The sequence below is a fragment of the Phacochoerus africanus genome, chromosome 1 (genome assembly GCF_016906955.1).
Source record: "Phacochoerus africanus isolate WHEZ1 chromosome 1, ROS_Pafr_v1, whole genome shotgun sequence".
Lineage (NCBI taxonomy): Eukaryota > Metazoa > Chordata > Mammalia > Artiodactyla > Suidae > Phacochoerus > Phacochoerus africanus.
This window is the reverse complement of record NC_062544.1, coordinates 218361090-218388716: the sequence shown is the minus strand read 5'-3', so window position 1 is coordinate 218388716 and position 27627 is coordinate 218361090. Positions and strand designations below refer to the sequence as shown.

Below are 27627 nucleotides of genomic sequence, written 5' to 3'. Positions count from 1 at the left end.
TGGCTCATCAGTAACAAACCCGACTAGTTTCCATGAGGATGAGAATTTGATCCCTGGCCTCGCTCAGTGGGTTAAGGATCTGGAATTGCCATGTGTAGGTCGCAGACACGGCTCAGATCTGGCATTGCTGTGGCAGTGGTGCAGGCCAACAGCTGCAGCTCCAACTAGACCCCTAGCCTGGGAATTTCCACATGCCATGGGTGCAGCCCTAAAAAAAAAAAAGACGGAAAAAAAAATGCCTTCAGGCAACTGAATATGAAAATTTTATTTTGTTTATATTATAATGAAGTCTAATAACACAAAATCCCCATCACCAAAAAGAAACAGTATAAAATGTACACTACTAATGGCAGAGCGCCATTACTACATCTTCAAATGGCTTCATGCCAAATATAAGTCATAGGCTACTGGTTATATTCAGACTTGTGCTTGGGTGTGTATACATGTATTCATATTTACAGGCAAATATAAATATGTAACAGTACTGTTGTAATTTCTGAAACTTACCCCCAAAACAGAAGCTAAATAAATGCTCATCCAAAGAAAAGGTTCCACTTCAAATAAGACACACAGAGGAATAAAGAGGCAACAAGAAACCAAAAGAAACTAATCCTTTTATGAGCAAGTGGTTGCTTTCAAAGATCATAAAGCAGAATGTTAAAAACTCCTAACTTAATTTGCTGAAGTTAATATAAGCTGTATTACAATACTACAAACTCAGTCCCTACCCTCAAACAGTAAGAATGACATAGTGATTCAAACATTTGTAGCCTAAACAAAACACTGAGGTTGTAATGTACTCTTGGACTTCACATAACTGGATTATCTAGTGAACTACTCAAAACAACAGTGTATATATCGAGAATACCTCACTAAAAAATATTTTTTATCAGATTACCTTATTTCTCAGGTATGCCTTTTACAGAGCTTTTATAGTATGGGGGTCAAGTGGTCCTTCCAAGCTCAAGTCTTAGGAAAAAAAAGTCACCTAAGTATTCTATTCTATCTTTTAAATTTCTTTGCCAAAAGTGATGGATCACCTGTTCTATGAGTATTTTTAGAGTAAGGTAAAGTGAGAGTGAGTCTTGGGATCACTTGTAGATGTTCTCTGGTTTAAAATGATCAAAAATCCTTGCCCTGAATGTCTTTATACAGAATTGAGGAGTGAAAAGACTTAGTCCTTGAAATTTTGTTTAAAATACGTCATAATAAACAAAGTAAAGATAGGAGTTCCCGTCGTGGCGCAGTGGTTAACGAATCCGACTAGGAACCATGAGGTTGCGGGTTCGGTCCCTGCCCTTGCTCAGTGGGTTGACGATCCGGCGTTGCCGTGAGCTGTGGTGTAGGTTGCAGACGCGGCTCGGATCCCGAGTTGCTGTGGCTCTGGCGTAGGCCGGTGGCTACAGCTCCCGATTAGACCCCTAGCCTGGGAACCTCCATATGCCGCGGGAGCGGCCCAAGAAATAGCAACAACAACAACAAAAGACAAAAAAAAAAAAAAAAAGTAAAGATAGACACATGAATCAAATACAGCAAACTGTTGACAATTATTGAACCCAAAGGATGGGTTTATGAGGTTCATTATCTACTCTATATTTTTGTATATGTTTATAAACTTTCAAATTAAAATTCAGAATAAAAAGCAATAATTTATTGGCCACTTGAGAATTCATTAATATACACATACAATCCTTACAGAAGTTGTAACTTTAGAAAAATTTAACAGGCCAAAATACTAAACAGAGGTTATACTAGGAACATAGTAACCTGAGAGATTTCTCCATTCTTATATCCTACCTTTCATTACCTACACTCTCCTACACCTAAAATAAAGGATTTTTGGTTTTATAGTGGGGGGAGGTAATGTATGTATATATACACACACATATGTATTAAACATCATTAAAATTAAAACAAAGGTTTGCTGTCAGGATTAAAATGGAACATTATGTTAGTTCTGAGAAATTAATGAGGTTAAAGGACTTACCTGCTCTTCTCTTTTCTGCTTACGTAACTGCAGTCCTTCTTCCTCCCTTCTTCTGCGCATCTCATCAGGATTCAGGGACTTATTTTTATAACTTTTCAGGCGAAAGTTCTCTTTTCCTGGGGTAGTCATGATTTCTACAAAAATGAGAGAAAGGGAGGGAACAGAAGAACTTAGCTTAACATAAAGAGCTCTGTTACTTTAATAGCTCGCCTTTTTTTTTTTTTTTTCTGTCCCACAGCACAAGGAGGTTCCCAGGCTAGGGGTCGAAAAAGATACAGCTGTTGGCCTATACCACAGCCAAAGCAACGCAGGATCTGAGCCATGTCTGTGACCTACACCAGATCCATAGGTTCCCAGGCTAGAGGTCGAACTGGAGCTATAGCCACTGGCCTATACCACATCCACAACAATTCCAGATCTGAGCCATGTCTGCGACCTACACCACAGCTCACCGCAATGCCGGATCCTTAACCCACTGAGGGAGGCCAGGGACCGAACCCGCATCCTCATGGATACTGGTCAGGTTCGTTTACCGCTGAGCCACGACAGGAACTCCAATACTTCAGTTTTTTAAACATACAGGTATACGTGCCCAGATCCCCCACACTGGAATGTCAAATGATTACTTCAACAGCTTTATTAAAGGGTACCATTAGTATGTTCACAATTATGTGCAACCATCACCACAGTTAATTTTTTTTAACATTTTCACCACCTCAAAAGTGATCACTCCTATTCTTGATATTTTATATGAATAGAATTATGTGTGATCTTTTGAGCCTGGCTTTCTTCCACTTAGCATAATATTTTCAAAGCTCAACTATGTTGCAGCATATATTAGTACTTTATTCCCTTTTTTGGCTGAATACTATCCCATCATACATACATACTCCATTATACTTACCAACTCATCAAATGATGGACATTTGGATGCTTTCCACTTTTTGGCTATTATGAATAGTGCTTCCATAAATACATGTGGACAAGTTTTTATGCAGAATTGTTTTCATTTCTCTTGGGTATATATTTATATACATTGTTTAATCATTTCAAGAACTGCCAAACCTTTTCCAAAATGGCTTCACCATTTTACATTCCCAACAGAAGTGTACCAAGGTTTGCCAACCACATCCTCACCAATACCTGCTATTAAAACTTTTTTTTAATTGAAGTATATATAGTTGATTTACAATAATGTGTTTGTTTCAGGTGTATAGCACCTTAACATGAGATCAAAAGTATAACAACCTTGTGATTCTAGCCAGTCTAGATGGCTAGATGTCTTTTAAAATATTTATTTGCCAACTACATATCCTCCATAAAAAAAGTCTATTCAGATTCTTTAACCATTTTAAAACTGGGTTATGTCTTTTTTTTACCATTGAGCTGTATGAATTCTTTATGTATTCTGCCAAATCTACAATTTGTTAATATTTTCTTCCCTTCTATAGGTTGTCTTTTTACTTTCTTGATGATGTACTTTGAAGCACAAAAGGTTTTAGAGTTTATTCTCTTACATTTAGGTTTGTCACCCATTTTGAGTTAATTTCTGTATATGATGTGAGATAAGGGTCCAACTTCATTATTTTGCATATGACTACCAGTTGTTCCAGAACTATTTATTGAAAAGACTATTCTTTCTCCATTGAATGGTCTTGATGCCCTTTCTCAAACTCATTGGATCAGAGAAACACAGTTTTCTCAACTTTCAATTCTATTCCATTGATCTGTATGTGTATCTTTATGCCAACTCCACACAATTCTGATTACTGTTTTTTCTTTTTAAAGCCACACCTGCAGCATATGGAAGTTTCCAGACTAGGGGTCAAATTGGAGCTATAGGTGCAAGCCTACACCACAGCCACAGCAAAACTGGATCCGAGCCCCATCTGCAGCCTATACCACAGCTTGTGGCAATGTTAGATCCTTAATCCACTGAACAAGGACAGGGATCAAACCTTTATTCTCATGGACACTATACTGGGTCCTGCTAAGCCACAATGGGAACTCCCCATTTATCATTTTTGTAGGAAGTTTTAAAAACAGGAAGTATAAGTCCTATTTACTCTTTTTCAAGATAGTTTTGGTTCATCTAGATGCACTGCTATTTCACATAAATTTCAGAATCAACCTGTCAATTTCTACAAAGAAGTCAGCTGGGATTCCAATATGAACTGCACTGAACCTGCAGATCAATTTGGGGAGTACCGACACCTTAATGTTAAATCCTCCAACTCATGAAGACATAATTATTTTTTACTTAGAATTTTATTTATTTTTATTTTTTATTTTTTTGTCTTTTTGCCACTGTCTTGGGCCACTCCCGTGGCATATGGAGGTTCCCAGGCTAGGGGTCGAATCGGAGCTGTAGCCATCGGCCTATGCCAGAGCCAGAGCAACAGGGGATCAGAGCCGAGTCTGCGACCTACACCACAGGTCATGGCAACACTGGATCCTTAACCCACTGAGAGAGGCCAGGGATCAAACCCCGAAACCTCATGGTTCCTAGTCAGATTCGTTAACCACTGAGCCACGACGGGAACTCCTTTACTTAGAATTTTAATCTCTTTTGACATGTTTTGTAGTTTTCAAAGTGTTTTACACTTTGGTTGAATTAAATTTAATATTTGTTAAATATTAAATGTTTTAATATTTGTGACGCTACTGTAAATGGAATTATTTTCTTAATGTCACTTTTGGATTGTTCATGACAAGTCTATATAAATACAATCAATTTTTATATACTGATTTTGTATCTCACAGCCTTGCTGAACTTGTTAATTTTAATATTAGTGGATTCATTACAATTTTCTACATACAAGATATTGTCACCTGTCAAAGATAGTTTTGCTTCTCTCTTTCCAACCTTGGTGCCTTTTCTTCTTGAATAATGGTCATGGCTAGAACCTTCAATACCATGTCAAACAGAAGTGGAGAGAGCAGAAAATCTTGTCTTATTCCTGATTAGGGGAAAGTATCCAGTCTTTCACCATCAACTGTTACCTCTGGATTTTTCACAGATGTCCTTTTTCATGTTAAGGAAGTTTACTATTTCTAGTTTTTTTCTTTTCTTTTCTTTTCTTTACCAGTAAAGGGTGTTAGAATTTTGTCAGATGTTTTTTTCTGCATCTTTTACAATGACTGTAACTTTATTTTATTGATACATTACATATTTGTGAATTTTACACCAATCTTACATTCTTAGGATAAATGCCACTTGATCAGGGTGTATAAACATTTTTATATACTACTGAATTTAGTTTTGTTAATTTGTTGAGAATTTTCATGTTCATATTTATAAGAGATATTACATTGGTCTGTCCTTTCCTAGTGATGTCTTCAGCATCAGGGTAATACCGGCTTCATAAAATAAGATGGGAAGTGTCCCCGCCCTCTCAATTTTTCAGAGGCACTGATGAAAAGATAGTCCTAATTCTTCTTTAAATGTCTGGTACAATTCAGCAGGCTTGGATTTGTCTATGCAGGCAGTTTTATAGTTAGTTCAATCTCCTCATTTGTTATAGGTCTATATAGAATGTCTATTTAAGTCAGTTTTCGTCTTTCTAAAAAGGTGTCAGAGTTCCTGTTGTGGCTCAATGGTAACAAACCCAAGTAGTAACCACGAGGATGTGGCCTTGATCCGTGGCCTTGCTCAGTGGATTAAGGATCTGGTGTTGCCGTGAGCTGTGTTGTGGGTTGCAAATGTGGCTTGGATCTGGCATTGCTGTGGCGTAGGCTGGCAGCTGCCTCTCTGATTCAATCCCTAGCCTGGGAACTTCAATATGCCGCAGATGCGGCCCAATAAAAGCCAATTAAAAAATAAATAAATAAATAAGTGTCCATTTTACCTAAGCTATGTAACATACTGATACACAGCTGTTCATAGGATTCCTCTATAATCCTTTTAATTACTTTAAGGTGAGTAATGTTCCCCCTTTCATTTCTGATGCTAGTTACGTGAGCATTCTTCCTTCTTTCATCTTTTTGGGCCGCACCTGTGCCACATGGAAGTTCCCAGGCTAGTGGTCGAATGGGAGCTGTAGCCGCTGGCCTACACCACAGCTAGTCAGATTTGTTTCCACTGAGCCATGAAGGGAACTCCTTCTTTCTTAATATAGGTATTTAGTGCTAGGAGTTTCCCTCTAAACATTGCTTTAGCTATATTCTTGAAGTTCTGATAGATGGTTACTTCATTTTCAATTACCTCAAAATATTTTCTTATTTCTCTTATTTCTTTCACCCACTGGTTATCTAGGAGTATGTTTATTTTTTTCTTCTTTCTCTTTTGCTTTTTATGGCTACACCTGCTGTTCTGCTATTGCTGGGTGGTGGTGTGTTCTACACATGTTTGCTGAGTCTAGTTGGTTTATAGTGTTGTTTCCTTGTTGATCTTATGCCAAGTTGTTCTGTACTTACTGAAAGTACAGAATTGAAGTCTCTCAACCATTACTGGTGAAGAGTCTATTTCTCCCTTAATTCCTGTCAGTTTCTGCTTCACGTATTTTAGTGCTATTACTACGTACATACATAACTTTTACCTACCTAGTGGGCGGACCCTTTCATCACTATAAAATGTCTCTTTAGCGCTAGTAACGTTTTTTTGTTTTAAAGTGTATTTCTTCTTTACTTTTTAGGGCCACACCTGCAGCACATGCAAGTTCGCAAGCTAGGGGTCGAACTGGAGCTGCAGCTGCCAGCCTATGCCGCAGCCACAGCAATGCAGGATCCAAGCCCTGTCTGCAAACTACATCACAGATCACGGCAGTGCTGGATCCTTAACCCACTGAGCCAAGGCCAGGGATCAAACCTGCATCCTCAGGGATAGTACTCGAGTTCGTCACCTAGTGAGCTACAACGAGAACTCCACAGTCTATTTTTTCTGATTTTAGGATAGTCACTCCAGCTTTCTTATGGTTGCTGTTTTTATATAATCTATCTTTTGCCATTCTTACACTTTCAATGTATGTGTATCTTTAAACTTGGTAGGTCTCTTGTAGAGAGAATATAGTTGGATCCAGCCTGACAATTTCTGCTTTTTCAATTAAACTGTTTAATCATTCTATATTTAGTGTTATTATTGATACAGTTGGATTGATGACTGCTTTTTCATTTTCTCATGTCTTTTGTTCCTTTATTACTCCTTTACTGCTTTCTTTTGCATTAACTACTATCTAATGAAGCACTTAAATTTCTTTAGTGACTTTAGTTCCCCCCCCCCCAGTAATTACTCAAGGGCTTACCATATACTCTTTCACTCATCAGAATCAGCTTCAGACTTATATTAGCTTAATTCTAATGATATAGAAATCTTATGCTATATAATTCTATTACATTCCCCCATTTTATGATACTGTTGTTATACATATTGTTACAAATCCAACAACAGTTATATTATTACTTTATCATCTATAGTCATTTCCTTAGCTTAACACAGTTTTGCTCCCACTCACCTCCTCTGAGCTGTTATTAACAGATACTTTACAAATATGTCGCATTTCTAGGGGCCCAAGAATACATCATATGATTATATTAAACAATTGCTTTTTAAATCAGCTTTAAGAAAAAAGGAGGAAAGAAAATATGTTCATACACTCTCTTTTGACATTACATGGTTACTGTTACTGGTACTATTTGTTCATGTGGATCCAAATTTCCACCTGGGAACACTTGCTTTCTTTCAGCCTAAAGAACTTCCCTTAGCAATCTTGTAAGGCAGGCCTGCTAGTAACAAAGTCTCTAAATTTTTGTAATCTGCAAAGTATTTCAACTTCATTTTTAGAAGATAGTTTTGCTGGATTCTGGTTGACAGTATCTGAGTACCTGGAACACTATTCCACCACCTTCTGGACTCCATGGTTTCTGATAAGAAGTCAGGTATTATTTTTTATCAGGGTTCTCTGTAAGTAACCAGCTATTTTTCTCCTGTTGCTCTGAAGACTTGCTCCTTGCCTTTGATTTTCAACATTTTTACACTAATAGGTCCATTTGTAGATTTTCTTACATTAATCCTACTTTAAGTTCTTTGAGCTCTTTGGATGTTTATGAAGGTCAGTGTTTTTCAACATATTTGAGACGTCTTCAGCCACTGTTTCCTCAAATATTTTCTCCACTTTTTCTCTCCCCTCTTCTGATACTCTCATTATGTGCACTGTGGTACATTTAATGAGTGCTCCACATTCCTCTCCGGCTCTTTTTTTCTTTCCCTTCCTTGGATTTCTATCAATCTATTGGCAAGTTTGCTAATTTTTTCTTCCCCTAGTTCAAATCTAATATTGAACCCCTCTAACTTTTCCTCAGTTATATTTCCAATTCCAGAATTTCCATTTTGTTCTTTGAATTTGTCTCTTTACTGATAGTCTCTATTTCATGAGTTGTCATCATACTTCTTTAATCATGGTTTCCTTTGATTCTTTGAACACACATATGGTTACTTCGAAGTCTATTTTGTGTTAGGTCCAACTGCCTGTTCCCTTTCAAGGCAGTTTCTGTTGTCTGCTTTTCCCAGTGTATTAGCTATAGTTTCCTGGGTTTTGTTTACGCATCTTTTCCACCCCCCCCCTTTTTTGCCTTTTGAGGGCTGCACCCACAGCATATTGAGGTTCCCAGGCTAGGGGCTGAACTGGAGCTACAGCTGCCAGCCTACACCACAGCCATAGCAACGACAGATCCTTAACCCACTGATGAGGCCAGAGATCTAACCCACATCCTCATGGATCCTAGTTGGGTACGTTAACCACTGAGCCACGACGGGAACTCCCTTTTTTACCATTTTATTGAGAACTCAACATCTCATGTAACACTCTGTGGCAACTCTGGGTATGTGTCCCCCAACCTGACTACTCCCAGCTATTAAACTCTACTAGTTGCTGTTTGACTGCTCTACTGTTTTAAAGAATGGCTTCAGGCATAAATTGCTCTACAGAGGAATCGAATCAAAATCAGGGTCATCTGAAGGATGCTTCAGGTCAGTGTCTGACATTCCCTCTGTCCCCAGGAAGGCTGCTTCCATCTGTCTCTTATCCCAGTTCTTGCCTGCAAACTCAATGGCCTGCAGCTTAGCCTGATCTTGAATCTATAAATCTTCCTCCTGCCTTTCACCACAATCTCCATTGTTGCTGAAAGTGTCCTTAGGTTTCAGCTTCTCCTGGCTTGGTGTTTTTGTTTTTGCTTTGTTTTGTTTTGTTTGGCTGTACTTACAGCATGCAGAAGTTCCCAGGCCAGGGATCGAACCTGCATCACAAATGTGACTGAAGCCTTTGCAGTGACAATGGCAGATCCTTAATGTTCTGTGCCACAGGAGAACTCCAGTCACTATCTGTTCTATGACCTGCCTCTCTCCCCTACTCCCAAGTAAAATCTCTGAACCAGGGCTCTCAAGATGGGAGAGTGGACAACAGCACACTCTTCTGAATAACACCCCATTTAGGAACTGATATTTGGTGGGAGACAGGCAGTAACCTGAGATCTTCTCAGCTTGTCTCTCCTGACATGGTGCTACCATATTATAAGACATGGAAAAGGTGATCTGTTCCCTAGTATGCTCAGCAGCTCTTTTCCCAAGGTAGAGCCTCTGTCCACAAGTAGGGACTGGATAGAAGGTGGTCCCCTATTTCTCCAGCACATTTGCCCAGAACTTAGCCTCAGCAGCAGGTAGCTAGGGGCAGGCGGAGAAATCCTGATGTCCTGCTCCTCCCGGGAAGAAAATGTTCCTTCCAACTGGAAGCACTACATACTGTGTATACATACTGTATGCCACAGAACAATTCTTTAAGCTCTAAATAACTGCTTTTTAATATTTTTCCCCAACTGTACTAAGAAGTGGGTTGCAGAGTTCTTATGCTATCAGACTGTAAATCACAGAGTTATTTTTAAGACAATTTTGATGCAAGCCAGGTTTGAGAATCACTGATTTATGATGTGCTCTGTCACATCATCTATTTTACCTGGGTCGTTTCCTTAAAACAAAAACAAAACAAAAAAACCCTATAGGGCAAGAATTATTACTCTCATCCTTTACAGGTAAGGATTTAGGAGGCTCCTAGATAACTGAGGTTAAATGAGGTCATAAAGATGGGGCCCTAATCCAATAGGACTGGTGTCCTTATCAGAGGAAAAGACACCAGAGACTCTATCTAGCCCCCAGCTATGTGCTCAGAGAAAAGGCCATGGAGGAAACAGATAGGTGGTCATCCACAAATCAGGAAGAGGCGCCTCACCAGAAACCAACCCTGTTGGAACCCTGATCTTGGACTTCTAGCCTTCAGAACTGTGAGAAAATGAGTTTCTGTTGTTTAAATCACTCAACCTGCAGTGTTTTTTTGTTTGTTTTTTTATGGCAACCCAAGCAGACTAATACAAACACTCAGTCGTATTTTGCCAGACTGGACTGAAAGAGTGGTGCAATGCAGATGAGAATTTGCAAGTAATTCTGGAGGAATCATAACTAATGGGTGCTGAGACCTGACACAGAGAGAAGAATTGGATTCCTGAAGCAGAAAGCATTTGGGTTCTGAAATATCACAATACAGCATAAAGCAACGGTGTTATAATGATACCCAAATTCAAGAATCAGAAGTTTCAGGTTAAAGGAAAGAGAAAGCCTATAATATAGTAACAAGGCAAGACCTGAATATAAGTTTAATAAGGCCAAACCCAATTACACTTAAATAATTAGAAGCCTAGATTCAACATGGAGCTGGAAGGGCAAGCAATTAAGAAAAGACAATATTGGAAATACCACACACATACACAGAGAGAGAACAAATGATAACACAAATGGAGTAAAAGGTAAAATGAACAATTTTGGAATGTGGATGAAAGGTATACAGAGGGCTTTGTACACTTCTTGAAACTTCTGTAAGTTTGATGTTACTTCAAAAATTTTTGTCTTTTTTTTAATTATAGTTCATTTACAATGTTGTCATTTTCTACTGTATAGGAAAGTGATCCACTCACACATATATATACATACATACATTCTTTTTTTCATATTATCTTCTATCATGTCTATCACAAGTGACTGGATATAGTTTCAAAAACGTTTTAAACTACAAAAACTCTAAAAGGAAAAAATATTCACAAAAAATTAATTATTCAGTTGCTTTGTATTAAAGTGACATAAGAAGCAAATCTAGAGAAGAGATCTGGCCTTGAAGCCCTGTTTTGAAATTTACTTCTTAGCACCATGATGTAAGGAAGATACTACGGTAAATCTTGGTTTCCTTATTTGCAATATGTAGATAATGCCTTATAAGGTGAAGAGAACATATGAAAGCATGTTTCCCTGTTTGGCCCATATATAGCTCACACCTGATATTTGTGTAATGAACAAATGGCTGTAAATAGCTCTAAAGGTTCAAAAAAAGCTCTCTCCTGACTAAAGTGATTAGGAATGGCTTCATACAGAAGATGGTATTTCAGCTAGGTTGTGAAGGAGAGACAATTTCATCAGTTCAGGCTAACAGGAAGACCCACAAAACAGAGAAGAGTACAAAATAAAGGCACAGATATTAGAAATAACAACTGATGAGCAAAAGTGGTAAGTTATGTTTGATTAGAATTGATCAAGTTGTTCTTTAAAAGAGGCAGGTACACAGGAGAAATGTGAGGGCCTCTTGGTTTTCTTTTTTCTTCTTACTTTTTGGTTAAATTTTGGTATCCAAGAATTCACAAATGACACCAACATTCTAACAATTTCTACCATTTCTAAGAGTACACTCCTGCCTCTTAATTTCAAAAATTTTTTTAGGGAGTTCCCATTGTGACACAGCAGAAATGAATCTAACTAGGATCCATGAGGACATGGGTTCAATCCCTGGCCTTTCTCAGTGGGTTAAGGATCTGGTGTTGCCGTGAGCTGTGGTGTAGGTCAGACACAGCTCAGAACCCATGTTGCTGCGGCTGTGGCATAGGCCGGCAGCTGTAGCTGATTCAACCCTTAGCCTGAGAACGTCCATATGCTATAGGTGTGGCCCTAAAAAAAAAAAAAAAAAAAAAAAAAAAAAAAAAAAATTAAATTCAAAGCATAGAACGGAACAGAAAGGAAAATGAAAGTGTACCTCTCCCTTGTTTCTAAAGGTAACCATCAAGTTCTCCATGTACACATATCCTTTCAGGTTTGGGGGGGGGGGTTTACCCACAGTATATGGAAGTTCCCAGACTAGGAGTCGAATCACTGTCAACTTACACCACAGCCACAAATACACAGGATCTGAGCCTCATCTGTGACCCACACCACAGCTCATGGCAGCGCTGGATCCTTACCCACAGCTGGATCCTTAAGCCACAGAGCAAAGCCAGGGATCAAAGCCATGTCCTCCTGGATACTAGCTGGCTTCATTTCTGCTGAACCACAACAGCAACTCCTCCTTTTGGTTACTGTTATATATTCTACTGTATATTATTCTACACACAGTTCTGCACTTGCTTCAACTTTGGACAATTTTCCATACCAATGCCTAGAGCATTATCATTTTTTAACAATACAGTATTTAATTTTGATACCATAATAACCAGACCCTATCCATCACTGGTAATTTTCTATCACAAACAATGCTATAACCCATATTCTCTTTTGTGTATTTGCACATATTTTGCAATCATATCCATGAATGAATTCTAAACAATGGAACTTTGAGGTCAAAAATATGCTCATTTAAAATTTTGATACTGTCAAAGATCCCTCTAAAATATCGCACCAATGTGCCAGTGAATATAAGTGTTAACAGTTCCCCACCACCATCATCAACTAACCCAGGACTGACTGATAATTTTTCCATGTCTGACAACATGATAGGTGAAAAAATGCTTCTCATTAGCACTGTTTTCATAATATTACAAGTTAAATGTTTTTTACACTTTTACTCAAGGTTTTCAGAAGCTTGGTGATGTGATGGCATCATCACTCTGATGCCTAATGGCCATTTATTGCATAATCCTTAATTTTAAATTTTTGTTGTTTTTGGAGTTCCCATTATGGCTCAGCAGTTAACGAAACCAACTAGTATCCATGAGGACACAAGTTCTATCCCTGGCCCGGATCAGTGGTTAAGGATCTGGTTGCCGTGAGCTGTGGCGTGGGTCAAAGATGCCGCTCAGATCTGGTGTTGTTGTGGCTGTGGTGCAGGCCAATGGCTGCAGCTCCAATTCGACCCCTAGCCTGGGCAGCTCCATGTGCCACAGGTACAGCCCTTAAAAGACAGAAGACAATAAGTACATAAATAAATAAAATAAAATTTTGTTTTTATTTCTAATACAGTAAATATTAACACACAATAACATAAACAAAACTTCTTCAGGGTCCTCAATAAGCGTTAAGTTCTGAGGCCAAAAAATCTGAGAATTTTTGGTCCAGATAATCTTTTTTGTCTTGTTAAGTGGGGGGAAAAAAAAAAGTCCTTGGATAGTTAGCATTCAATTCAAAGATTAAAACATCTTGGGACTTCCTGTTGTGGCTCAGCGGGTTAAGAACACAACTAGCATCCATGAGAACACAGGTTCGATCCGTGGCCCTCACTCAGTGACTAACGACTGGGCGTTGCCATGAGCTGTGGTGTGGGTCGCAGACACAGCTTGGGCGTTTGCTGTTGCTGTGGTGTAGGCTGGCAGCTACAGCTCCGATTCAACCCCTAGCCTGGGAACCTCCATATGCCACGAGCGTGGCCCTAAAAAAGAGCAAAGAAAACATCTTTACAATACTGTATCTTCTTGGTCAGAAATTAAATATGCACTTTCATTTATCATTTTTATTACAATGATAAAAGTGATGTGTCCTTCCATTAAATTCCTTTTTTTTTTTTTTTTTTTTTGCTATGCCCTATGGCATTTGGAAGTTCCTGGGCTAAAAAATGAACCTGTGCCACAGCAGTGACTCAGGTCACAGAAATGACAGCTCTGGATGCTTAACCCACCGAGCCACAAGGGAACTTCATCCCTCCCATTATATTCTACCTGGCTACTATCTGTTCATAGGAAAATTACTATATGTTAATTTTTTAGAGCCAGCCACTGAATTAAATTAGCTACTAAATTCTGTTTCTGATACTTTCAGCTGACACTCTTGATACTGAGGTTTTTTTAAAGGTCAGGTTTATTGAGGTATAATTTACCTACAGTAAAAGTTGCCACTTAGGTAAACATCACAATTAAAAGAGAGAACATTTTCCTCACTACAAAAAATTCTGTGAAATCCCCTTCTAGGAAATCCACTTGCCCTGACCCCAGGCAATCTGTCCCTAAAATTCTGCATTTTCTAGAATGTCAAATAAATGAAGCCATACAAGATAATAGTAACTGATTCCTTTTATTGCTTAATTGTATTCTACTGTATCCCACAATTTCTTTTATCTATTCACCAGCTGACAGATGTCTAGATTGTTTGCAGTTTTTGGTAATTATGAATAAGACACTATAAACACTCACATGGTTTTTGTGCATATAAATGTTTACATTTTTCTTAGGTCAAAAAACCTGAGAATGAGACTGATAGGATAAGCGTATGTTTAACTTCACATGAAATTGTCAAGCTGTTTTCTGAAGTGGCATGTTTTCCACCATGCATTCTTTTCCAACAATTTATAAGCTCCAGTTGTGTCACAATATTTATACTTTTAAAAAAAATCATACCTATATTTATCCATTACCTACCTTACTAAAGTTTTAAAGATCTGAAATGTGTATTAAATTATATCAAATGTCTTTCTGGCAATTATTAAAATGGTCAATGTTTAAATCTTCTGACATATTAAATATGTCAAGACACTAAAACATTTCTTAATACTGGGTGGTTTTTGATGAATAAACACATTTAATCATAGTGTTATCATTCTTTTTTGTTAACTTTCTTAAAAATTTCTAAATCACTATCCACAATTGCAATTGACTATTTAATAAAATATCCTCCTGCCCTCCATTTTGGAAAAGGGGGGTGGGTATCATGTATGTCACACTGAGAGCTTTTTTTGCAAACATGTGAGTATGATTCCAATTTTATGACACTCTGGAAGAGGTAAGACATGGAAAGTTAAAAAACCAGTGGTTGCCCAGGGGCTTGAGGGATGAACAGTAGAGCAAAGAGGATTCTGAAGGGAGTGAAATTAGTCTTCAGAATACTATAAATGGTTGATACATACCATTATACATTTGTCAAAACTCACAGAATATACACCTCCAAAAATGAACCCTAATGTAAACTATGGACTTTGGGTGATAATGACATGTCAGTGTTGGTTGGATTATAACAAATGTACCATTCTGGTGGAAATATCAATGGCAGAGGAAACTGCATATAGGGATAGGAAATAGATGGAAACTCAGTAGTAGTTTCCATTTAAATTTGCTATAAACCTGAAATTGCTCTAACAAAAAGTCTATATTTTTTTAAAAACCAAAGATTCCTTTTAAAAAGATTTCTTCACTGTCATTCATAAATGAGACTGTGTTCCCCTCTTAGCAGAGGAAAGAGGAGACTATGTTTATCATGTGGGAAAGCTTTTTGAAAAACAAATGCCCCAACTGTCCTTCCAAAGAGTTTGATTAGTAGGTTTGAGGTGCATACCAGGTCTCTGGTGATATTTTTTTCTTTTAAAGATTCCCAAGTGAATTCTGATATGCATCTAGAACTGAAAATCACTATAGCGAAGCAAAAGTTTTATTGGAAAATAATGCAAAAAATATAGCTGAAATGCAGGCTTAAGCTGGACTGAAGAGAGCTAACCAAGAAATGAAGTAAAATCTATATAGTTTTATGATAAAAAAGAACAGGTAATATAGTATAAGAAAATTATGTTTATCCTAAGCAATTACTTTTAGGATACTATCACCTAAGCAAATAATTTAAAAACTTAAGTTACTGTCAATAACTTTTTACTCTCTCAGGAAACAGAGCCTTTAAAATTAAAGCCATTATGCCCAATTTTCCTCATGTCTTCTCAGTAAATAAAGCCAAAAAAGAAATAAAGTTAAAAACAAGATGCAAAACGGGTAGTAAAATATAAATGTATTCTACTCTTCCAAAATAAAAACCTCCCAATTTTGGTTAATTATTAAATTTGCTTTTTATTCCATCCAAAGTGTTTGATTTTAATCTGTTCCTATCTATCCTCACTGCCACCAGCCTGGTCCAGGTCCCTGTCATTCTACAGCTAGGTAAGTATAACAGCTCTAACTCAGCCTTCCTTACCTTAGGCTCTTTGCTCTTCAATTCATCCTTCACACAGCTCTCATATTAATCTCAACACCTTTTCCACTGTATTACCTCAATGCCTAAGGACCTAGAATGAGTCTTCAGCACTTCTTAAATCAAATTTGAACTTTTCCTACAAGTTCTCACGGTTCATTCATTCAGTACTCTCTCCCTTCTTCACCAATCTATACCCAAAACACACTGAGTATAGCTTTTTATATTTTTATTACATTCAAGATGGCATACAGATAGTGTGTGCTGAGTCAACTCAAGCAACCAGTAAGCCTCGAACAAATGCTAACCATTCTGAATACTTAACATTCACAATGTTCTTTGTGGAACACCACAGAATGTTAGCATACCTCAATTCTATCATATAAACAATTTTATCAGAAAACATGATGTGTATTTAATGCTAAAAAAATCAAAATCATAAGAAAGTGTGAACACAAAATAAGCAAGTTACGGATTTATAATTTTAAGTATAAATAAATTTTAAGCATAAATTTTTTTTCAGTTCATTTGTGAATATTTTTTTGAAAGCTTTATTCTTTCTTTAGAGAATAGAGAGGTGTGAGCTCATGTTCCAAGGTATATGCTCTCTCATTTGTGACTATTAATTATTCATTTGTTGTCAGACTTCTAGTCAAGAATAGCAGCTTCCTTTAAAAGATTTTTTCTTTTAATTAGGAAAGAAAAATAAAATTTAAAATATCCTACACATTTTTCCCTGTAAAATTATGAGAGAGTATCCCCCCTTTTTTGGCTGCACACACAGGATACAAAAGTTCCTGGGCCTGGGACTGAACTAGAGCCACAGCAGTGACCCAAACCACAGCAGTAACAACACTGGATCCTTAACCCACTGAGCCATGAGGGAACTCCCAGAGTATCTTTATTTTAGTGACAATATTCTTGTGTTCAAGGTGGGCAAGGTTTGAGAAACCCTGCAATAAGCTACTTATATGAGAAGTCAATGCTGCAGACAGAATTCATTCATAGGTACTCATCTTTGATTAAATCCTATAGCTCTCACCAACAGAACTCTACTTTCTTTCATGTCCCAGCTTTGGACCTTTTCCAACTGAGACATTTACTATAACCTTTCACCCTGAATTCTGACCTCACCTTCCCAGCATGCAAGGCTCCCAAAGACATTCTCAATAACCAACATTTAAAGGAACTTACCAAAGATTTTGGAAATTCACGCCCCAGGATTCAGAAAATCCCCTTTTGGAATTTACCCAAAGGCAATAAAATTAGCAGTGTGTATAGGAATGTTCACAGCAACAATACTGTTACACAGTGAAAAATTATAAACTGTAATATTCCAAAATAAGGGGTTTGCCATGGGACATAATCATGATACACTGAGAAATAAGAAAAACAAAACACTAACACATGAAAAATCTGGGTAGTGGGAACAAAATCCCAACCTATAATTATTCTCTATACTTTTAAAAATATTTCATAACTTAGAATATAAAAATCTTAAGTGAAAATTAATATTATTTTTCTTTATCTCCCAAATTTTCTACAGTAGGCAATATACTAATTATACAAGAAAAACTTTCAAAAAGTAGAGCCGGGGGTTCCTATTGTGGTGCAGTGGAAAGGAAATGACTAGTATCCATGAGGATGTGGGTTCAATCCCTGGCCTCGCTCAGTGGGTAAGAGATCTAGCGTTGCTGTGGCTGTGGTGCATGCCAGCAACTGTAATTCTGATTCAACCCCTAGCCTGGGAACTGCTATATGACGCAAGCACTGCCCTAAAAAGCAAAAGCAAAAAAAAAAATTAAATTTAAAAAAATTAAAAAGCCAGAAGCATACATTACAATGAGGTTTCCCAGCCTAACTAAAACACTGAATTTCTTTACTTTTATCAATATACTGTTATTTCATCAAAGTTCTGTTTGAATACTTTAGGTCTTCATGAAAGGGAAAAACTCTCTCCTTATAGTTGAAATTTTTTTAAGATAAATCTTTCTAAAAAATGGCATAAAGCATTCCTTTATGGAAAAAAAAGGCAAACTTGCCTCCGTCCAATTCATATTCATTACTGAATTCATAATTCTATAATTCATAAAAGTTCTAATTCATAAAAGTTCTATAATTCATAAAAGTTCTGTAATACATCTATTACATGTACATTTAAAAGGGTTTTCATATTTTAAATTAAGATTTAGCACATACTCCCAAAACATAATATCTAAAAGCTCAGAAATTTAATTTTAATCTTCAATACTAAGCACAGTACTGAGCATACAACATTCAAATGCCATGGACAGAATGGCACAGATCAGAAAATAAAGATTTTATGTAAAAAAGTAAATGCATTTGGTAGATAAATCGTATCAAAATTATAACCTTTCTTTTAAGGAAGAAATACAAAGAAAAAACACAAATGGAGACAGTCAAAGGTGATAGATGAGGTGTCAAAAATTTTTTAGGAGCCCTGGAGTTCCCGTCAGGGCGCGGCAGAAACAAATCCAACTATGAACCATGAGGTTGCAGGTTCGATCCCCTGGCCTCTCTCAGTGGGTTAAGGATCCAGCGTTGCCATGAGCTGTGGTGTAGGTTGCAGAAGCAGCTCGGATCTGGCATTGCTATTGCTCTGGCGTAGGCTGGACCCCTAGCCTGGGAACCTCCGTATGCCGAGGGTGGAGCCTTAAAAAGACAAAAAAAAAAAAAATTTTTTTAGAAGCTTTAAGACAGGTGTTCCCACTGTGGTGCAATGGAATCAGCAGCATCTCTGTGCCAGGACACAGACAGGTTCAACCCCTGGCCTGGCACAGTGGGTTAAAGGATCCTGTGATGCCAGAGCTGCCACGCAGGTCACAACTGCAGTTCAGATCTGATCCCTGGCCCAGGAACTTCCATATGCCACAGGGCGGTCAAAGAAGGGGGGAAAAAAAGCAGTCTTAAGACAGATGGTCAAATGATATTTTACTAGCTAAGTGGAGAACTCTGAAGCTTAAGCACCAGCAAAGAAGCTGATTCATACTGCCCACAGGCAGGAGGCTTCACTGACAGGAGGGGCCCCAGGCATCTCTGAAAGTAGAGTGAGGAATGGGACTAAAAACAATAAAGATTAGGTGTTCCCATCTTGGCTCGGCATAAATGAATCTGACTAGTATCCATTAGAATGCAGGTTCGATCCCTGGCCTTGCTCAGGGAGTTAGGCATCCAGCATTTCGGTGAGCTGTGGTGTAGGTCACACGATCCTGTGTCGCTGTGGCTGAGGTGTAGGCAAGCAGCTGTAGCTCCAATTTGACCTATTGCCTGGGAACCTCCATGTGCCATGGGCGCAGCCCTAAAAAAAATAATAATAAAGGTTAGTAGAAGGTCTAAAATAGGCATCACTTCCAGACTTCCTCCTCCATTGTGCACAGCCAGGCAACCACCCTTCCCAGACCCTTATGGATGTTGAGCGACTTACTCTGAAGACACTAAACTAGAGAGACTCTAAAATGGGGGGGGGGAGCAAACCTCAGAGTTCTCATTGTGGCTCAGCGGAAACCAATCTGACTAGTATCCATGAGGATGCAGGTTCAATCCCTGGCCTCGCTCAGGTGTATTAGGGATCCGGCATTGCCATGAGCTGTGGTGTAGGTCACAGACAGGTCAGACCCCACGCTGCAGCCTGGGAACCTCCATATGCCGTGGGTGTGGCCCTAAATAAATAAATAAATAAATAAATAAATGGGGGACTCCAGTGTAGGTGAGGTGCTATACAAAAGACAGGATTACAAGAATACAATTAATAGTGAGAACACTAGCTCCTTTTCTAAGAAGAGTTTGCAGAACCTAGCATCCAGGTGTATATCTTCTAGGTAAGATTGAAAGCTGTCTTTTACTCTTTTTTGAAAAAGTTTATTAAACTATAGGTGATATATAATGTTGTGCTAGTTGGACGCTTTCTTTTTTTCTCAAGGAAACAGATCAGCCCAAGAGAAAAGACCTATGAGAGTCCCGTCCCCTATAAATAGCCACCAGATACCCTGTCCACCCTTTAAGGAGCCACACCTAGAACTTCCAGATCAGTTTTTAGCACTTCATTCTTAAATAGGATTGGACAACCTTAATTTTACCAGACAAGTGAGGAAAGCATCTACAGAGAAAGACTGCAAGTACAAATAAAGGAACTTTAAAGAATCAGAACTATGAGGGATACAAAACTTAAAAATCAAAACAAAAACTGTCATTAATATCCTCAAAAGGACTATAGTGTCTTTAAAACAATATGAAAATATCATAAGAATGAGCTCTAAGAAATTAAAAATATAAATAGGAATTTAAAATTCAACAGAAGGGTTGGAATATAACACTGAAGAAATCTCTCGGGAAACATAACAAAAATACTAAACGATGGAAAATAGGAAGGAAAAGAAAATGAAAAGAATAACCTAAGAATTCTAATATCCGAATAATACAAATTCCAATAGAGACAAAAAGAAACAATGCATCAAATTTAGATTTGGCACAGTGGGTAAAGGATCCAGCATTGTCACTGCAGTAGCTTGGGTCACTGCTGGGGCACAGGTTCAATCCCTGGCTTGAGAACTTCCACATGCTCTGGGTGAGGCCAAAAAAAAAAAAGCCTTTGTGAAATTTAAATGTAAAAATACGTGTGAAATTGCATAGATAAAAGCATAATTAAAAGCATATTATAAAAAGAAAAAATGAAATACCACTTTATATTTGATTAGCAAAAATTAGGAAGTTGGATAAAACTAAGTACTGGCAAAGACATGGGCAAACAAGAACCCTCCTCCACTAGTAGGCACATAAACTAGTTCTCCTATTTTATGACCCAAGGAATCCCACTCCTGGGCATAATATCCCAAAGAACTTCTCACACAGGTCCAAAAGGATGTACAAGAGTATGTTTACCACAGTGTATCTGTAAAGCCAGAAAGGCAATTCAGGTGTCAATGATTAGAGAATCAAAAGTAAAGTGTGGTAGAAGCACATTACGGAATTCTACAATATACGCAATTATATGATCACACAACAAAACAAGTCTTTGAAACGATGCTGAGTTAAAAAGGTAAGAAACAGGAGTTCCCGTCATGGCGCAGTGGTTAACAAATCTGACTAGGAACCATGAGGTTGCAGGTTTGGTCCCTGCACTTGCTCAGTGGGTTAACGATCCGGCGTTGCCGTGAGCTGTGGTGTAGGTTGCAGACGCGGCTCGGATCCCGCGTTGCTGTGGCTCTGGTGTAGGCCGGTGGCTACAGCTCCGATTCAACCCCTAGCCTGGGAACCTCCATATGCCGCCGGAGCGGCCCAAGAAATAGCAAAAAGACCAAAAAAATAAATAAATAAATAAATAAATAAATAAAAAGGTAACAAACAGACAAGATCTATGACACAATACATAAACTAAATACACAATCACGCACCTCACTACATATTTCGCAATGACTCATATATAATCAAGGAATGTATTTACCACAATGCAGTGGGTGTCTGCTGGAAATGGTAATGGAAGTAAGGCTCAGAAATGAAAGAAAAACTTAAAGGACCTTGCATAGTCTGATGACAGTGTCAAGAACAAGGAAGCACAGTTAACTTGGACGTTCTCCCCAAACAAAAATAATGAAATTGAAGTTCACAAGAGGATTAGTGGCATCTCCAGAGCCCTGGGACACAGGTTCCATCCCCAGCCCAGCGTAGTGGGTTAAGGACCAAACATTGTCGAAACTGTGGCTCATATATGATCTCTGGCCTGGGAACTCCATATCATGGGACAGCCAAAAAAAAAGGAAGGAAAAAAAAATGAATTTTCCAGAATTAAAGGACATGCATCCCCAACTTGTAAGGGTCCATGGAGTGCCCTTACATGGAAAACAAACAAACAAAATAACCCCACATCGAGGCACATCACTATGGAATTTGGAGGATTAAAAATGATATTCCATGGAGTTCCCATTATGGCTCAGCAGCAACGAACCCACCTAGTATCCATGGCTCAATCCCTGGCCTTGCTCAGTGGGTTAAGGATCTGGCGTTGCTGTGAGTCGTGGTGTAGGTTGCAGACGTGGCTCAGATCCTGCATTGCTGTGGCTGTGGTGTAGGCCAGCAGATGCAGCTTTGATTTGACCCCTAACCTGGGAATTTCCAATATGCCACAGGTACAGCCCTAAAAAGCAAATAATACTATCCTAAAAGCTTCTAGAGATCAGAAAGAACACAGGGAAGGTCACATACAAATGAAGAATAAGAATGGCTTTGGACTTCAACAGCAACCTGAGAATGCAGAAAATAGAGCTATCAGTTACAATTTTTTTTTTGCTTTTTAAGACTGTACCTGTGGCATATGTAGTCTGCAAACTACACCACAGCTCATGGCCAAGGGGAGGGATCCTTAACCCACTGAGCGAGGCCAGAGATCAAACTTGCATCCTCTTGGATACTAGTTGGGTTTGTTACCTCTGAGCCACAACGGGAATTCCTATGACTTCCAAATTTTGTAAGCCTAGAATTTTACACCCAGCCAAATTATTGACAAAATGTTAGGCTAGAATAATGATTTTTTTCAATCATGCAAGATTTCAGAAAGTTTTTGCTTCCCAGGTACCCTTTCTCTGGAAGTTAAGAAAATATGGGAAGTAGGAAATACAATACGGAAGGGCAAAGAGAATTTTAAGGGTGACAAAAAGAGAAGTTTCAGGATAACAGCTGTGAAGTAGGCCTAGAAAGTAACCAGTCCAGTCACTTTGCTGTACAGCAGAAAACTGACACAACATTGTAAACCAACTATGATGGAAAAAAGAAAAATAATTTAAAAAAAAATAAAAGAAAAAGAAAGAAAGAAAAGAACCATTCCAGATTGCATTAAAAGGACAGAAGGTTCCAGGACAGCTGTCTTATGGTAATGGAAGGGGGGAAAAAGATATTATTCCTGAAAAAACAAACTGCTTAAAAGAAATGATATCACAATACACTGCATAGTTCAGTATGTACATAGTTATAACTGAAGGTCGACTTAATAAATACCTGTGACAGCTATATTGCAAGGATGGGAGAGGCAGTGTGTATATGTGGAGGAAAATCAACAGATAACATCTTAAACTGCTGTATCAAGAAAGACCAAAAGAAGCCAAGTTATTTATAAATATGAAAGAGGAAACAGCAAAAAGAGAGAAATTGATAGCCTCTAAATTGGCAGACAGGGGACAGTTGTTTTTCAGATATTATTCTAATTTTAAAACTATTTTTTTTTAATGGCAATAATGCAGGGAACTTAAAGGTCTTTCAGCTTATAAGATCTTCATGATATCACATCATGATGTTAAACTACATCTAGTTTGTTCTGCTAGAGAGAGTGACCTGCAAACCAAGACAAAATCAAGCTTTAATGACTGATGTGAACATAATACAAATAACCCTGTGTTTGAATCCCAGCTCCACCACTTCCTCTGTGAAGTAGGGCAAGTTACCTAACCATCCTGCACATGTAACCACCTCCTCAAAATGGTTTTGCAAGGATAATTAAGTGAAAGCTTCTGACGCAGTGCCTGACCCATCAATAGATGTCAGTACCTTCTGCTTGTCTTTCTGTTTCCTAATTACAAACCCCTATTTTGACCCCAAGCTGCCTTGCTGGTCACTGAGTACAGAGACTCATGGACAACTCAGCACATATCCCTCCTCATGCTGGAAAATCAATCATGATGAGTAAGCAAACTTATCTTTGTATATGAAGGCAGAATTATTCTTGTTATGTGAAGGAGATTATCCCCATTATCCACATTCTGGATTACTGCCTGCTTTCAAGAACTGTCCCAATTAGTCTGCTACACTAGATCAGAATCATTTCACCACAAAGGTCTGTCTTGTAGGGACATACCATCTTTAAAAACAAACAAAAATCTGTACATTCCATCAGTCTTCATCCCTACTCTTTCACTGCAAGGCCTTAAAATTTTCTAGTGAAAGTTCTATCTGGCCCATTGCTGGCCTGGGGCCACCTCCTGCTTACCACAGCAAGAATAGAGTGAAATCAGCCCCAATCAGCTAATTGAATTGTTTACCATTTCCAATGTTTTCGTCCATTATTATGGTTGAATTCAGAATACCCCATAAAGTAGAGAAACATTAAAACAAGGAGAATAACAAGGAATTACCTTTATCACTATGTCAGTCATCTTTACTTGCAAAGCCAAAAGTCCTAATTGATTTTATACAAAGCATACATACTTCTAAAAATAATCTGACAGGCTTAAAAACATAAAATCATAAATCAAGTCTTTATCATCATTTCAACAAACACTATGCTAAAACACTGGAGATAAAAATAATATATAATCCCTTCTCTAAAATGAGAGGGAAAGGGTAAAAAAATTGAGAGCAAGAGAAGAAACAGTCCAGGAAACAACTTGAGAGTAATTCCAGACTATATGGTATGGTTTATAACATGGTTGAGGCTAAGGAAAATTATGAAAACTACTAAAGTTGAACACAGAGCTGAGCCTCCTGATAACCAAAGCATAAAAGGAAACAGAACGGCCTACAAATACAAATGATCTAATAAATGCAGTCATTTAAGAAAAAAAAAAAAAAGAAAGAAAAAAGTCCTATCAGAAAGGTCTTAAAATGAATTTGTCACTAACGAATTCGTTCTATTTTATAAGGATCAATAAATAAATCAGAAACAGTATCCTGGACAGCAATGAAGTGTTTTTTTCATACTGCCTTTTCTTATGTTCCAATCCTAGATAAAAGTCAAGGTACAAAATATTCATAGCTTTGTGAAGAAACTTCTTTGAGGATCTAAACTAAGAGAATGCAAGTATACTGACTTCAAGTGCAACGTTAATTTCTACAATTTAGTTAGAAATGTGTTTTGTTTCCTTACTAGACTGTAAACTCAAGGCTTACGTTGTCTGATTCCATCTGAATTTCCTTTGCTATTTGGTACAGTTCAGTTTCTGCTCAGTTTTAATATATATGATAAAATGTCATATAGTCAATATTTACAGTCACTATTTGTTAGCCTTCCCTGCTACACTATAAATCCCATGAGGAAAGGAACAGTGTCTATATCCCCTGTCAGGGCACAGGAACACTCCAAGTATTAGCTGAATGAATGGACCGAATAAAGAAAACACAACCAAGAAGTAAGAAACAAGAGGAGAAATAATTCCTAAAATGGCAGGGATTCTGGTTCTAAGGCTAGTCCTAGTTTAACAAGAGCTGGATGACCTTCAGTAAGTTACTTCTCTGACTTTCAAAGCTTTTAATCTGTAGAATAGGGGAAAAAAAATCTACTTCAGAGTTACTGTAAGCATTAAATGTTTTAATATACGAGAAGCTTTTAACACAATACCTGGAAAGGAGCGCAACAAATGTTAATTCCTTTACTTTCTCTCATGTTCTCGACCTTAAAATTCTGTATTACACATAAAACAGCCCTCCAAGAATAAATGATTTCAGTGAAAGTATAACAGAGTTCATTCTCACTTTCCTTTGAAAAGTTAAAATTTCGTCTTTTCAATCTTTAAAATGGAGGGGGAATTACTTTCAAAATACTACAAGTACAAGAAGAAAAAGTTAAGAAAAAAAGAATGTCAAAAATAAGCCTTGAAGCAACAAGGTGGGGGGGAGGGAATCACTCATCCACTGCTAAGAAACAGGGGGTTTCACTATTTATTAAAGGAAAAAAGGATTGATAAAGTTAGAAATGTTATTTAGTATTGTTTTAGAAAAAATTTCAAACTGTTCATTCTAAATCTAAACTTTAAAAATCAAGTACTTTGACGTCGTCCACTTAAAAGTGGAACATTAAATACTTCCATTCAAACCTAAAACATTCCTTCTCGACGACTTCCCGGACTCCAATCACCCTTCGGTTTTCTCCTCCCATTTAGAGCTTAATCTAATACTTCGCCGCTTCCCTCGCATCACCACTGACACACGCTGTGTGCAGACGAAGTTCTGTCATTCCTATAATTACCACACCCCTGTCAGCCGCTTCAGGCCCATGTTGTTATGACATCTGTAAACTGCAGCCGTCCGTCTCCGCCCCCGCCCCCCCTCCACCTCCCTCTGAACCACCCGCTCCGGCTCGGGCTGTTCACTTACAAATTCCTGAGACGGTCCCTTGCTGCCTCGGTTAGGATTTTTACACGCCCCCCCTCCCACCACCACCACCCTGGCTCTTTCCTACCTCAGTCATGGCACTCGGCGAGGCCCACCCCCGCCCCCCGCCCGGCTCCCGCTCGTTCGCTAGCGCCAGGCCGAGGCGCTGGCTCCGCACTCCCCTCCTCTCCGCCCCGCTGCCTCGGCGCCCCGCAGTACCCGGCGCCCCTTCCAGCCCCGCCGCCGCCCTGCCCCGCCTCGCCTCGACCGGCGTTCCCGAGGGCGAATACACCAGCACTCCCCACCCCCACCCTCCCCTCCACCGGCCGCGCGGCCGCTAGGATCGCCGGGCCCGTGACGCACAGACGCGCCGCGAGCGCCCAGGCCCAGGAACCCGAGCTCGAGCACGGCCGGCGCCCGCCCTCGCCGCGGGGCCTCTCCCGGGTCCAGCCAAGGATTGCCGGATCCGCCGGCGGGAGGGGGAGGGGCCGGGGCCGCCGGGGCCTCGCACTCACCAGGCTCGAGGCGACCGATCCCAGTGCCACTGCTGGGGTGAGCCGCTGGCTCTCGCTCGCCCGCCCGCCGTGCCTCTCCCGCACACAACCTACAAGAGCCGGCTCGTCCCTCGGCGGTGCACAGCAGGCCTCAATCCCCGCCGCCGCCGCGCACCCAGCACAGCGAGACCCAGCTCTGCCGGCGTTCGCAGTGCGCCTGTGCGCGGGGGCGGGCCTGCGCGCCCCCATCCACCGCCCTGCTGTAAAGGCTGCCGGGAAATGTAGTCTTCCCACGGTCTTTCTCTGGAAGCATTAGCTGTTAGCCCGGAACTAGTGGGCAGTCTCGGGTTGGGAGAAGGTCTGGTTGAAGAGGTTCGCAGTTAATTCCAAAGGTTGGATAGTCATGCTGGCGTGACAATGAAAAGATACTATTCAGGTTGAATTGCAAAGTTATGTCTACAAACCTGTCTTCGAAGCTCTTCCAGGACGGATCGATCCTTGCTCACCTCTTTGGTAGTTGTTACCTAATTCACGTTTATTGAATGAATAATGGAATGAATGAAGGCTGAGGGATTATTGGGTTATTACAAAAATGTTAGAAGTCAGCGCCTCGTGTCTAAGGCATTCACAGGCAGCGCGTTTGAGGAAGCTTCTGTGTATTTCCTTTTTCATTTCTCTCCCATCACCTTTGCCTGATGATGTGTTAGTATCAAAAAGTCATTAAGTTTACTGAGATACACATACTTGCTTTACTCTCAATAAACGCTCTCAAACGAATATTTGCGACAAATAATTGTTACTGATAAATTTGTATTCTTTTTAGGGAATTCTTTTTAAGTAGTGTCTTCAAAAGAAGAAAGACTGAAGCCAGCCAAGCA

At 39.1% G+C, this 27627-nt stretch overlaps 1 protein-coding gene across 1 annotated transcript in view; it reads right to left on the bottom strand.

Annotated features, from left to right (window-relative positions):
* The window catches only part of KPNA1 (karyopherin subunit alpha 1), an 84321-nt gene extending 57364 nt beyond the window's left edge, over positions 1 to 26957 (bottom strand). Inside the window, exons 1-2 of the mRNA XM_047790858.1 lie at positions 26771 to 26957; positions 1988 to 2121 (exon numbers count right to left, since the gene is read on the bottom strand). Of these exons, the coding sequence (XP_047646814.1) occupies positions 1988 to 2116 (129 nt within the window). The 5' untranslated portion in view covers positions 2117 to 2121; positions 26771 to 26957. The remainder of the gene's footprint in view (positions 1 to 1987; positions 2122 to 26770) is intronic.
* Between the last annotated feature and the right edge of the window lie 670 nt (positions 26958 to 27627).